General features: G+C 54.1%; 6 protein-coding genes across 6 annotated transcripts; 3 read left to right on the forward strand and 3 right to left on the reverse strand.

The window, feature by feature from the left end:
* Positions 1 to 495: 495 nt before the first annotated feature.
* CPAR01_09671 (uncharacterized protein) lies at positions 496 to 1,404 on the reverse strand (the record flags this gene model as incomplete). Its single annotated transcript, XM_060493935.1, has 2 exons — positions 496 to 963; positions 1,015 to 1,404. 2 exons carry the CDS (start codon positions 1,402 to 1,404, stop codon positions 496 to 498), a joined length of 858 nt encoding a protein of 285 aa, XP_060348065.1.
* A 589-nt stretch (positions 1,405 to 1,993) lies between these two features.
* On the forward strand, positions 1,994 to 3,528 carry CPAR01_09672 (NADH-ubiquinone oxidoreductase 49 kDa subunit; the record flags this gene model as incomplete). The annotated part of the gene is made up of 3 exons (XM_060493936.1): positions 1,994 to 2,650; positions 2,713 to 3,454; positions 3,512 to 3,528. 3 exons carry the CDS (start codon positions 1,994 to 1,996, stop codon positions 3,526 to 3,528), a joined length of 1,416 nt encoding a protein of 471 aa, XP_060348066.1.
* A 320-nt stretch (positions 3,529 to 3,848) lies between these two features.
* On the reverse strand, positions 3,849 to 5,387 carry CPAR01_09673 (ubiquinone biosynthesis mono0xygenase COQ6; the record flags this gene model as incomplete). Its single annotated transcript, XM_060493937.1, has 2 exons — positions 3,849 to 5,143; positions 5,198 to 5,387. The coding sequence occupies 2 exons, from the start codon at positions 5,385 to 5,387 to the stop codon at positions 3,849 to 3,851; spliced, it is 1,485 nt and encodes a 494-aa protein (XP_060348067.1).
* Positions 5,388 to 6,124: 737 nt separating this feature from the next.
* On the forward strand, positions 6,125 to 8,325 carry CPAR01_09674 (uncharacterized protein; the record flags this gene model as incomplete). Its single annotated transcript, XM_060493938.1, has 2 exons — positions 6,125 to 7,602; positions 7,728 to 8,325. The coding sequence occupies 2 exons, from the start codon at positions 6,125 to 6,127 to the stop codon at positions 8,323 to 8,325; spliced, it is 2,076 nt and encodes a 691-aa protein (XP_060348068.1).
* Positions 8,326 to 9,072: 747 nt separating this feature from the next.
* Positions 9,073 to 10,180, reverse strand: CPAR01_09675 (ATP synthase subunit 4; the record flags this gene model as incomplete). Its single annotated transcript, XM_060493939.1, has 4 exons — positions 9,073 to 9,098; positions 9,218 to 9,440; positions 9,580 to 10,058; positions 10,150 to 10,180. 4 exons carry the CDS (start codon positions 10,178 to 10,180, stop codon positions 9,073 to 9,075), a joined length of 759 nt encoding a protein of 252 aa, XP_060348069.1.
* A 384-nt stretch (positions 10,181 to 10,564) lies between these two features.
* Positions 10,565 to 12,325, forward strand: CPAR01_09676 (CBF/Mak21 family protein; the record flags this gene model as incomplete). Its single annotated transcript, XM_060493940.1, has 3 exons — positions 10,565 to 11,190; positions 11,246 to 12,119; positions 12,185 to 12,325. 3 exons carry the CDS (start codon positions 10,565 to 10,567, stop codon positions 12,323 to 12,325), a joined length of 1,641 nt encoding a protein of 546 aa, XP_060348070.1.
* Positions 12,326 to 12,586: the final 261 nt, after the last annotated feature.

Genomic DNA, 12,586 nt, shown 5'->3' on the forward strand with positions numbered 1-12,586 from the left:
CAAGTCGATAAAAACAAAAATTGCAATCAAGCAGCGGTCGAAGAGAAACAGATCAGTCCCCTGTGCATTCAATGCTTAAATTGCCGATTAGGGCCAGATGTTATGAGAAGTTGCAGTATTCATCGAGGTTGGGTTGTACGCATACTGCAATCTGATACGTCCAAGTTCGGGTCAAACACAGGGGGTGAGGTTGCGAGCACGGTGAAAGTGGCAGGTACTGGAGTTATTTCCAGCCAATCACTGTTAGCATACAGTAATTTATCATATGCAACTAAGCTATCTCGCAACAAAGCGGTGTATCGATATAACCATCTCAATCACAGCAGAAGGATTCATTGTCCTCTCACTTCATCATCAAGTCGCTCTCGTAAGTCCAAGCAGCAATTGCTTTCGTACAAGAGTGCTAATTGGTATCGCCGCGTAAGGTACTCGCTTGTGTATTTGCATGCAGCTGACCTCGAAGTGGTAGAACATTTTTCCCTCCCGACTTACACCTCACAACCACCCCGACAACCAGCCGGTTTTCTTAGCCCCTGTCTTGCCCTCAGCTTTCCCCTCAGGCTTCACCTCCGTCTCATTTGTTCTGGTCTTGTATGCCCTGGGACTCTCAAAATCACTTGCCTTGCCATTCCAGATTCCAAGCTTCTTTGACTTGGCCCTGGCCTCGGCAGCTTTGTATGCCTCTTCAGCTCCTCCCCATTCGACTCCCGTTTTCGCTTCATATGTCGTTGCCAGCCCGAGCTTCAGCATCTCTAGCCCGACGTCCTTCTTGAACAGAAACGGTCTGACGTATACTGTCGCAACAACGCGTTCATATTGATCGCGCCTGTGAATCCGCGCCCAGACACGTTTGTTCTGTATGTAGCCTCTCAGCCATTGCAGCGCTTCTGTCGCACCTGGCTGCCCCGGCCGGCCAAAGTGTGCGCCCTCAGGAGCATCAATTCCAGCCATCCGTATCGGTATCTGTGATGAGTGTCAGCACTAGTTTCTCCTTCCGCTCAGGTTTGCACTTACTGTCTTTCCCTTGAGTGCGGCTCTGGTGTTAGGAACTTTCCTCAGCCAATCCCAGCCTGCCAGTCTGCCACCTGGTGTGTGGAACAGATGAAAGTTATCGCCATCTCCCACACTGGTCACTCGGCCTAGAAGAGTCCTCTTTCTAAAAAGCTCTGGCTGGATGTGGTTTGTTGTGGGAAACCTCCGCAGCCGGGTTTGATAGAACATGAAAGCTGCCAGCGATGCGACGGATGTCAGGAAAACGGGAGCCCACTCTCTAGCAGCCTGTAATGGCGGCGCAGGTTGTGGCAGCAGGTCGTTCCATGATGTTGGTAAGACTCGCGCATCATCTTCTGACTTGCTCGGGGTGGGCGGTTTCCCTGAGCTGGAAGAGCTGAACGGCCATGGCATTGTCGAGGACTCCTGGTGGAGTTCTGAACCTACACAGGTTCACCGGCGGTGAGATACAGACCGAGCGAATGTCTAGAGCTTCTGATCAGCTTATTAAGTTTGCGCAACCCATGAAAGAGAAGCCAAAATCCGGGAGGGTCTTGATCGCAACATCCTTGACTCCGAGAATGTTAGGCATTGATGTCCAATGCAAACGCAATGCAAGTTGAATTGAGAAAACAGTTGCTTACCTCGTTTGATACCGGCTGCAGCTTGAGACTAGTTTGTGAGAGAGCTGCAACTCAATTGAATCCACATCCATGTAGCATAAGCCGTGTGCGATACAGTACGTACTGTATCAAAGACACTGTTGCGCACCTTCAAGGGCTGCGGCAAAACCGTGCTCCGCTGAGCCAATCAGCGAAGGCCCATTTTGAATCGATGCGTTCGAGCTTTCGGGACATGACGGCCACACTACACACTTTCGAAGGCGAATCCCCTCTATCCAACCTAGCCGGCCCCTAGCCATTGGCATAATAAAGGAGGCTCAATTGGAGGCAGCATATCTCCTTGACCTCTTTTGCAGCCGTCTCTCCACTCTACAATCGCCATGTCAGGCCTCTACCGACTTGCTGGCCACAGCGCCAAGAGGTTATGTCTGCGCCCGGCAGCAGTCACCTCCTTCGCCGCCCGACCGTTCTCGACGACCTCCCTGCGCCGATACGCCGATGCCGCCCCCGAATACCAAGGAACGCGCCTCACACCTGTCTCGACCGACTTCTCCCGCGCCGAGGACCACTACAGCTTGACGCCGCCGAAGGACCAGGACACGACACCTGAGGAGTCTGTCGAGGACCGAAAGATCCGCCACTACACCGTCAACTTCGGTCCCCAGCATCCCGCCGCCCACGGTGTGTTGCGTCTGATTCTCGAGCTCAATGGCGAAGAGATCATCAGAGCCGACCCTCACGTCGGCCTGCTTCACAGAGGTACAGAGAAGCTTTGCGAGTACAAGACGTACCTCCAGGCCCTCCCCTACTTCGACCGTCTCGACTACGTTTCCATGATGACGAACGAGCAATGTTTCGCCCTTGCCGTTGAGAAACTTCTCAACGTCGAGATCCCCGAGCGCGCCAAGTGGATTCGTACCATGTTCGGCGAGATCACCCGTATCCTGAACCACCTCATGTCCGTTCTGTCACACGCTATGGATGTTGGTGCTTTGACGCCTTTCCTGTGGGGTTTCGAGGAGCGTGAGAAGCTCATGGTAAGTCGGGAGAAATGACGAAGCCGATTGTGCGATTTCCGGCTAACCCGCGTGTCTGTCAGGAATTCTACGAGCGTGTCTCCGGTGCCCGTCTCCACGCCGCCTATGTTCGTCCCGGTGGTGTCCACCAGGACATTCCAGTCGGTCTTCTCGACGACATCTACCAATGGGCTACCCAGTTCGGTGACCGCATTGACGAGACCGAGGAGATGTTGACGGACAACCGTATCTGGATCCAGCGTCTTCAGGGCGTTGGTGTGGTCTCTGCCGCTGAGGCTCTCAACCTGTCGTTCACCGGTGTTATGCTGCGTGGTTCCGGTGTCCCCTGGGATATCCGCAAGAGCCAGCCTTACGATGCCTACGGCGAGGTTGAGTTCGACGTGCCCGTCGGTGTCCGCGGTGACTGCTACGACAGATACCTTTGCCGTATGGAGGAGTTCAGACAGTCCCTGCGCATCATCCACCAGTGCCTCAACAAGATGCCCGCTGGCCCCGTCCGCGTCGAGGACTACAAGATCTCGCCCCCTCCCCGTGCTGCCATGAAGGAGAACATGGAGGCCCTTATCCACCACTTCCTTCTCTACACCAAGGGTTACACTGTCCCCCCTGGTGAGACCTACTCCGCCATCGAGGCCCCGAAGGGTGAGATGGGTGTCTTCGTCGTCAGTGACGGCAGCGAGAGACCCTACCGTGTCCACATCAGAGCCCCTGGTTTCGCTCACTTGGGCGGTTTCGACCACGTTTCCAAGGGCCACATGCTTGCTGATGCTGTGGCGGTTATCGGTACTATGGATTTGGTGTTCGGTGAGTTCATTCCTTTTGATAATGCTTCAATAAAGCAGCTGCTAACTATTGCCCCAGGTGAGGTTGATCGGTAAAGGGTGTATCAGAGGATGGATATCAAAATGACTGAGGAACTTCTTTCCTTTTGTGTACTTGTAGAGTGAAGAGACAGAGCGCCGACGTATATACCGCATTGTTCTCTTTTCTAGAAGAATTTCGTACAGACCATGGCATGCAAAATGTCTCTAGTCTACGTTCACTGAATAAGCGTATCTATGAAAACTTCGGCCAGGTGTTTGGCATTGGCCATTGATTTGATATTTAGACTAAAGATACAAATGGCCTAACTACGCAGACCAGGCTTTTTTAGGTTGATAGTACAGCTTTTTGGGGTTGGAATACATAGAGTACAACTCTAGAAGAGCTTGGCGCCAGTGGTTGAGGCTTGGTCCATGAAGAACTTCTTCAAGGGGCCGAGAGCATTCACCGCGCTAAGACCAAGAGATCGCAATGGGACAAGAGGCCCGCTCTCCACAGAGTATAGCTTGTGAAGTTTGTCGCATACGCCTAGTACAATATGATTCGCAACGTAGCGCTCCGCATTGTACGCCTCGAGGGAAAGTGTCGTTCCCAAGTCCTGGCCAGTAGAAACGGCTGTCTCAATGGTCTTGACCAAGCTTTGGACGTCCCCTTGACCCTGGTTCAGGCCTTGCCCAGCCAGGGGGTGGATGGTGTGTGCCGCGTCGCCAACGAGGGCAATACGCTCGGCGGTATAAGTGTCTGCGTGCCGCATCTTGAGCGGGAAAGAGGCAACGGTGCCCTCCTGAACTCCAACGACCTGCTGAGGAATCGCCCGGTGATCGAAAGGAGTATGCTCGAGTCTCCAGGCAAGCTCCTCAGACTGACCAGATTCCTGCTTGTGCATAAACTCCAGGTCGACGGGGCTTAGTCGGAAGGCAGCGTTGACCATGGAGATGAAGTCTTTAGGCGACAGGCTTTTCAGAAGTGCGGCGTTGGCAGGTGTTGTTGACCACACCAGCGTCGAGTAGTTCCCAGGCATCGGCAACATTGCCACAGGGCCAGTAGGCAAGAAGCGCTGGTACGCGATCTTGTTGTGTTCCCCGCCCCATCCCTCGCCCTCCAGCTGGAGCGTCGCAACAACGCCATGTCTGCCGTAGTCCCAGCCCTGCGCCTTGATACCGGCAAAGGTCCTCACTGGGCTGTTTGCGCCGTCAGCTCCGACCAGCAGTCTTGCGTGGAGCTGCTTTCCGCCTGACAAGTGCACAACAGGCCACTGCGTCAAGTCCAGGTCCTCCGTTTCCTCTCCGAAGCTGATGTTCTCGACCTTTGCGTTGTCGAATACCGAGACTCCGCCAAGCTCCTCCAGACGGCTCAAGAGACCGGAGGTCAAGTTAAGGTTCTCGCACATGTATGCGATTGTCTTGCCCGGCGCCGAACCAGCCGGCCAGTCGAATTCGATTCTCGCGCCACTAACACCGTCCCAAACCTGCATTTCATTGTAGTCTTGAACGCGATCGCGCCTGATGTGGCTCCAGGCTCCAATTGTGTTGAGATATTGTGCTGAGGTCGGGGTGAGGGAGCTGCATCGATTCGAGAACTTGTCGGCCGGGAGGTTCCACGCGCGAATCTTGGAGAGATCTTGAGCTTCGACGAGTGCTACTCTGAGACGGGATGTGACTGGGTTAGCCCCTAGAACATGTTAGTCTCTCTCTATGTACCCATGAAATTGCGACTGTAGCATACGAAGAGCGCTCAGAAGACTCAAGCCTGCCGGTCCACCTCCCACGCAAACGACATCATAGATGTCTGGCTCGGATGCTGAAGATGTTGCGCCTACACTCGCATAGGACCGGCGAGCCTGGGTCTGAATTTTACGTGTGCAAGACCTGCAGACCGACCGGTTTGTGGCCAAGAGGACTCTGGTGGTCGCCATTCTGTCTGAGCCGTCAAGAGGCGGGTTCTTGAGGGGCTCGCTGCGATTGGTATCACATGGAACGAACCATCAGTCGAAATGATGGTCGAGCTCGAAATAATTCGCCACACCCAGCCACATTTCTGTTCGAGCTTGAATGTGGCTGAGGCAGGACCCCTCGAGTCCGTGCTTGCTCTTACCCCCCTGCTCTTACCTCGGAGTCTGGAAGGACTGGAAACTTTGGAAAGGTCATCCCCTGTCACTTCCCTAGTCGTCCCCCACACTAGTTGTTTTTTCCACATGACCTTTGCTGTTGCCACAGCACCCAGAAGCGACAGGATGCTCCTACTTGTTGCGTCAGTGGGCTCCCGCCCGTGTCTTTCATCCATCCCGTCCGACGTTATCAACATCTGTCCACTGGGCGCATCCTTTGCACAACTTGCACCTTACACCCCATCGCTCAGACCTGTGCACCTGCCACGGCCGCAGAAAGCAAGGCCCAAATCCTCTGTGCGACTGCATTTTGTATGCGCCAGTCACTCATTCCTTGCCTGCTCTATCCCTCAAGGTTTCATACTGCAGGGCTTCAAAGGCTGCCTTGTGAGCTTCCTTTGACGTCTTGTCGCAAAGTGTCCAAGCTCTGATACCGTCATTCAGCACCAACCTTTCTTTGATCGCAACTCCTGAGTTTCTTTGCTTATACTCTCTGCTTTCTTTGCAAACAACCAATTTTCGACGGCATCTCCAACTGCTTCAACATGGACGACTACGAATACCTTCAGCCTGGGTTCGACCCCAAGTCGCTGACAGTTCCTCGGCTCCGCTCGATCCTCGTCGCACACGACATCCAGTACCCCGCAACAGCCAAGAAGCCCCAGCTCATCCAGCTGTTCGAAGAGCAGGTTGTGCCTCAAGCCAAAAAGATTTTGGCGAAACAAGCCAAGGCCAAAAGATCAAGCTACGGCATTGTCGACGCTGGGAGCTCTCAGGACACTGACGACTTCGATAACGACTACGACCTTGCTCCTCCCCCGCCGAGGGTGACGAGATCGAGATCGCCGCGGAAAGCATCTGCTCGGATCAGAAGCGAGGAATATGAGCAAGAAGTGCCGGCTCCAGTCAGCCCGACGAAACGGAAGGTCCGAGCTGCGAGCCGACAATTGCCAGAGCCTGAACCTGAACCTTATGTCGAGCCTTACACCGAGCCTGAGCCGCCCAAGTCTGTTCGCAAGCGAGCTGTCACTCCCAAGATTCCGAAGATCAAGCAGGAAGAGTCCGAGGAGGATTTCTTCAACCGTAGGGAGTCACAGTACTTCTCTACAGAGAACCCTTTCCAGAGTGGGAGCCCAGCAACGCATCTCATCACTAGCCCCAACGGACGAAGGAAGACCACTGGCCTAGATTTCGCAAATGGCAAACTTGAAAGTAGCCCTCGTCGACGAACGGATGGCCATTACGCCGAGGATCGCCCCAAATCGTCGAGAAAGTCCCATGCATTCGAGGTTCCTGTCAGCGATCTTCTTCGCGAGCAAACACCCGAACCCCAAGAGTTTGAGGTTGAGGCTGGGGAAGAGTTTACCCCTGATGCACAGTTCGAGATGGAACAAGAGATGGCTGCCGGTGGTGAAAGAGCCCTAGCCCCGCGGCCTGCGTCGCCTCCTCGTCCGAGACGTAGTCTCGCCAAACCTCTTTGGGCTCTTGCGATCTCCCTCTTCGGAGCGTACGGTGCGTGGTACCGACAGGAGAAGGTTGCTGTTGGCTACTGCGGACTCGGTCGACCTGCCACGCAAATCATTCCTCCTGAGGTCACAGTTCCCGATTGGGCAGTGCAGCTTGCAGAGCCCCAGTGCGAGCCTTGCCCACAGCACGCTTACTGCTACGAAGATTTCACTGTTCGCTGCGAGCCTGACTTTATTTTGAAGCCTCACCCTCTGGCTTTGGGCGGGTTGGTTCCACTTCCACCCACATGTGAGCCGGATGGCGAAAAGGTCAGAAGAGTGAAGGCTGTAGCGGACAAGGCGGTCGAGGAACTTAGAGAGCGTCGCGCGCAATTTGAATGTGGAGATTCTACTGTAGATGCTGGTCAGGCGCCAGCGTCTCCATCCATCGCAGAGGAGGAGCTGAAGGCCGCGATTAGTGCAAAGCGGAGCAAGAAGATGAACAAGCAGGAGTTTGACGACCTTTGGGTCGCCGCGATCGGAGAAGTCAAGGGTAGAGAGGAAGTCGAAGTGGCACCGTAAGTTCTTATCCTTTTTTTTTTTTGTCAGAGTCATGTCCGGAATCCCCTTTCGCGCTTATATCAATATCGTCAAATCACCATTCTGACCAGTGGACTAACCAGATCGGATGTGCCCGAAGTAGAAAGGCCAATTCCACCTCAATTTCAGACGCCTACCTCTCGTCTACCTCTCTCGCTCGGTTACCGATCGGCTGCACCCTCAAGCGCTCAGTCAGACTCGGCCTGGCAAGACATCGACTCTCAATTGGATCTGTGATTCTGTTGATTTCAGCTTACTTTTACGTCCGGCGGAAGTACAGGTCTCACAAGGCGACTGTGGCGCAGGTTCCTGCGTTGGTAGACCTTGTTTTATCAAGATTGGCAACACAAAAGGAGCTTGGCGAGGAAGACATTGATGACCCTTGGCTCTTCCTCCCGAACCTCCGCGACGACGTGCTCCGCTCGGTCCACTCGCTCGGAGAGAGAGACCGAATTTGGATAAAGGTCAAGGCGGTAGTTGAGCAAAACAGCAACGTGCGGACCAGCCAGAGAGAGGGAAGGAGCGGCGAAGTTGGTCGCGCGTGGGAGTGGATTGGACCGATTGCAGGGGACAGTGCCAGACGGCGCAAGAGCGGACGTATTTCCTATGGAGCGGATGTCAAGACAGAAGATACCCCGGGGACGTCAGAGGACAAGGCTGCTGCTCATTCAAAATGGGATGAGCCGCGACCTATCTATTGAGCTGTGTGTGCGTGTCGATGGAGATGCACTGTCGACCAGTCATCATACTTTTCCTAGGCGCCATCACGCGTAATAATTTTCTTTGTTAGAACGGATTTGACGCAACGGGGAGGCTCTGGTGATTTTCCCCCTCTCAACACCTTGCTCATGAGCTAGGACGGAAAGGCGTTCAGGAATGCTGTACAGAGTACGGATATCAGGGACAGAATCAGGGTTTCGTAGGATGACACGGTGATGGTTTTCATACTCCGAGATTGAACATACTTCTTACCTTTTTCATGATTATTCTGATGCGTTGTGATTTTATTAATATGATTGCTGGCCAATTTCGCGTGTGGAAGTGTTTGGTCAATTGGTTGCCATCACGTTTGGAGTTGTTGCTATGCTCGGGCGGAGGATATCGGAGCGATCGGATTTGCGAGCGGAGGTGGTGGTGCAGCCAACAACAACGGTTAAGGACACCCGGGGAGACGAAAAAAAGCCTTGGCGTTCAACACGCCATCCTAGATAGCTCTATAGGAACCTCAAATAAATCGTTGAAGATTGTTGAATCAATTGTCGAGTAAAATAAGCTTTTTTCCTAATTAAACACTTACGCGACACATGGGCGGGTGATGGTCCAGTTTCGTTCTTCTTTCAAGTTCTTGAATTTGGCTAATGCACAGGGTGTTTATTGACACGCAAGGGGAACAGGACCCCTTGGACAAAGGAAAGCTTCTCGCTCAGACTCTAGTAAGGGTGGGGAATCTATTGGGCCTTGGAGGAGACGATCTCTGTTGCGAAGGGAATGAATGTTAGCAAGAAGGACTTGATTGATGGCTTGGGTAGAGATCCCCGGGGAGAGGACCATCCGATGACGGAGGTTTTTGGTGAAGGAAAATTGAGCACGTACTCTCGACATCAGCAATGCTCTGCTGGAGGATCTGCTGGAGGACCTTGGGGTTCTCAAGCTCCTTGGTGACCTTGGCGATGATGGTCTCGGCGAGCTCCTTCTGCTGGCGAGCCTTGACCTGGCCCTCGTAGCGGACCCAGGAGTCGAGGACGGCCTTGGCCTCGGCGGCCAGGGCGGTCTTCTGCTGGTGCTCGTAGGCCTGAGCCTCAAGCTGGGCAGTCTCCTATTGAACGAACGTGTCAGCTGCTGCTCTGTAATGACTCTTTTAATGGTGCACTCCAGCTGTGCCTAACTATTCCATCCGACCGAGCTTGTTCCGACATATCCTCCTCTTCCATCGATTACATCATAAAGAGTCGTACCTTGGAAACGGCGAAGAGGGACTTGGTGATGTCAACGACGCCGGACATCTGCTGGACGTCCTCGATGCGTCCCTTGACGGCCTGGGTGTGGTCGGCACGGGCGGAGTTGAGGATGCCCTTGATCTTGTCGGCCTGGCCCTGAGCCCACTCGCTGTACATCGGGCCTCCGTACTTGATCAGACCGCCCCAGACGGCGAGCAGGCAGAAGGCGACGACAGTCTCCTCGTTGACGACATAGTACTCGTTGCTGATGGCGTAGACGCTGAGGGCGGCGGACGAGGAGAGGATGGCGGTCTTGGAGAGGAGCGAGTTGCCGGGGAGGGCGTCGACGATGGACTGGGCCTTCTTCTTGGGGTCCTCGGCGGGAACGTTGGAGGCGTTGCGGGCACCGGCGATCGAGGCCGAGATGGCGGGCAGAGTGCGGCGGGCCAGGGTCGGCCTGAGGAGGTTCGCGCCTGTTCGAGAAGGGAGGGGAGAGCCTGCGCGTTAGCCACCACGTTCACGTTTGTCTGCTGTCGTCGAGCAAGCCAATTGACACGCCGAAGCTTCGAGGGATGTGTCTGGACGTACCGACAGCGCTTCGAGCCAAGCGGGACGCCATTGTGTGATGATTGGGGGGGTTGCGGGTATTATGGGTTTGAGGTCATTCGGAGCTGCTCGAGGTGAGGTTAGATTTTGTCTACGGGTACCGCTTACTCCCGAGACGGCTATGATTTTATCACGTGATGTGGCGGAAGCAGTGGCTGCGGGAATTTGGGGGGAGACTTGGGACAGGACGACCGACCGGCGCTTGGGCTTCCAAGTCCCATTCATCCAAGTTGAAGTGGGACCTCGGCGCATGGAAGTACATTGGTACCTCGATGAAAATTCCCATCTCATCTAGGACCCGCTGTAAATTTGAATTCGGTTTTCACGACTGCGACGACTGATATCAACATCTGAAGCTCAGCTCATCATAAAATTAACGCCAAAAAAAGAAGGGGAAATGCCTGCCAAAGTCTCGGCCGACGGCCTGAAGAGGAAAAGAGTTCCCACGAAGGAGAAGTCAAAGAAGCGCGCCAAATCGGAATCCGAGTCCGAATCTGAAGCAGAGAGCGATGAGAGCAACGACCCTCAGGCTGAGATCCTACTGCTCGAGAATGAGATTTTGGAATCCAAGAAGCACTACAACAACATCACAAAACTGATCCAGATCGCTAGCACTCAAGAGGATGAGCCCGAGGCCGCGACACTGGCCTGTGTGGCCCTGTGCAGGGTTTTTGTGAGATTGCTCTCGGCGGGAGCATTCGCCTTTAGGCCAGGACAGGCTGAGAAGGAGAAGGTGGTGGTGCAATGGTTGAGAGAGCGGTACCTCGAGTACAAGGGCGTGCTCGCTTCGCTTCTAGAGGAGGAAGATCTGGCGTCGACTGCGTTGACGCTGGCTATGAGGTGCCTCAAGGCCGAGGCTCAGCACTTCACCGAGAAGGAGGAGTACACATTTCCTCACGCCTTCATTGAGCAAATTGTGAGGGGGCTGTTGGCTTCAGACAGTGATGATGTTCGTGTCGAGTTTGTCGAGAAATACCTGACAGAATACGACGACATTCGCTTCTTCACACTAAAGGCCGTGAAGTATGATACCGGAGCACGCGAGGCGTTTTGGGTTCACAAAACTAACGACTCACAGATCCATCGCCGAGAACCCTGGGTCTTTGCCCAAGGAGGAGGTGTTTGATGACGCTTTCGAGCTACTCTCAAACATTGGGGACGTGCCGAAAGAATTAGGAAACTTCTACGCCGAAAAGCCCAAGAAGAAGTCGCACAACGTCAACTCTGTGCACCAGCACAAGAAGCAGGGCCAAGACGCCTGGCTGGCGGTTCTGAGGCTGGCGACGACGAGGGAGCAGCGGAAGCAGATTCTGGACGTCATGTCCAAGGAGATTGCCCCGTGGTTCATCCGCCCAGAGTTGCTCGCCGATTTCCTGACGGATTCCTACGACGCGGGCGGCTCCATCTCGCTGCTTGCGCTTTCCGGTGTCTTTTACCTCATCCAGGAACGCAACCTCGACTACCCGTCATTCTACACCAAGCTCTACTCGCTCCTGGACCGGGACATCCTTCACTCCAAGTACCGCTCGAAATTCTTCCGGTTGATGGACACCTTCCTCAACTCAACCCATTTGCCTGCAGTGCTGGTGGCGAGTTTCATCAAGAGGCTGGCACGGCTGAGCCTCAACGCTCCCCCGAGCGCCATCGTCTTCATTGTGCCCTGGATGTACAACATTCTCAAGAGGCACCCTCTATGCACGTTCATGCTCCACAGGGAAACGAGAGACCCGGCGATCAAGGCTCTCATGGAGACGCAGGGCGTGGAAGACCCGTTCCTGGCAGACGAGGCCGATCCCATGGAAACGCACGCCATTGACAGCTGTCTATGGGAGATTGTGCAGCTGCAGTCGCACTACCATCCCAACGTGGCGACGATTGCCAAGATCATGTCAGAGCAGTTTACCAAGCAGTCCTACAACATTGAGGACTTCCTCGACCACTCTTACAGCAGTGTAAGTTGCCTCACAAAAGACCCAGATAGACCATTACAAGAACCTCCGGCTAACAATTGATATAGTTGCTCGAAGCCGAGATGGGCAAGCAGGTCAGAAAGCCGCCCGTGATCGAGTTCCAGATCCCCAAGAAGGTGTTTCTTCCAAACGAGCCGGAGTCCGGAGTTCAAGATAGTCTCGTGGCGAAGCTGTGGAACTTCCAGTAAGATCCTATAATGAGGAGGATGGGCATGAGGTGGCAGGAGAGATGCCATCCAGGCCAACAGACGGTACTTCCCTTGTACGAAGAAAAGATTGGTATTTCTTGATATCCGGGCGCGGCATGGAGGCATGGATGGTTCTTGAAAAGTTTAGACATCACGGGTAGACATTGTTTGCTATCAAAACAAGGCGCTCATTGGGCTTCAGCATCGTGGAGGTTTTGTGAGCCTCATCACTTTTTCCATTATGTAAACGATTCCGCTTGC

Source organism: Colletotrichum paranaense (genome assembly GCF_030867605.1).
Source record: "Colletotrichum paranaense strain IMI 384185 chromosome Unknown Scaffold_7.1, whole genome shotgun sequence".
Classification (NCBI taxonomy): Eukaryota; Fungi; Ascomycota; class Sordariomycetes; order Glomerellales; family Glomerellaceae; genus Colletotrichum; species Colletotrichum paranaense.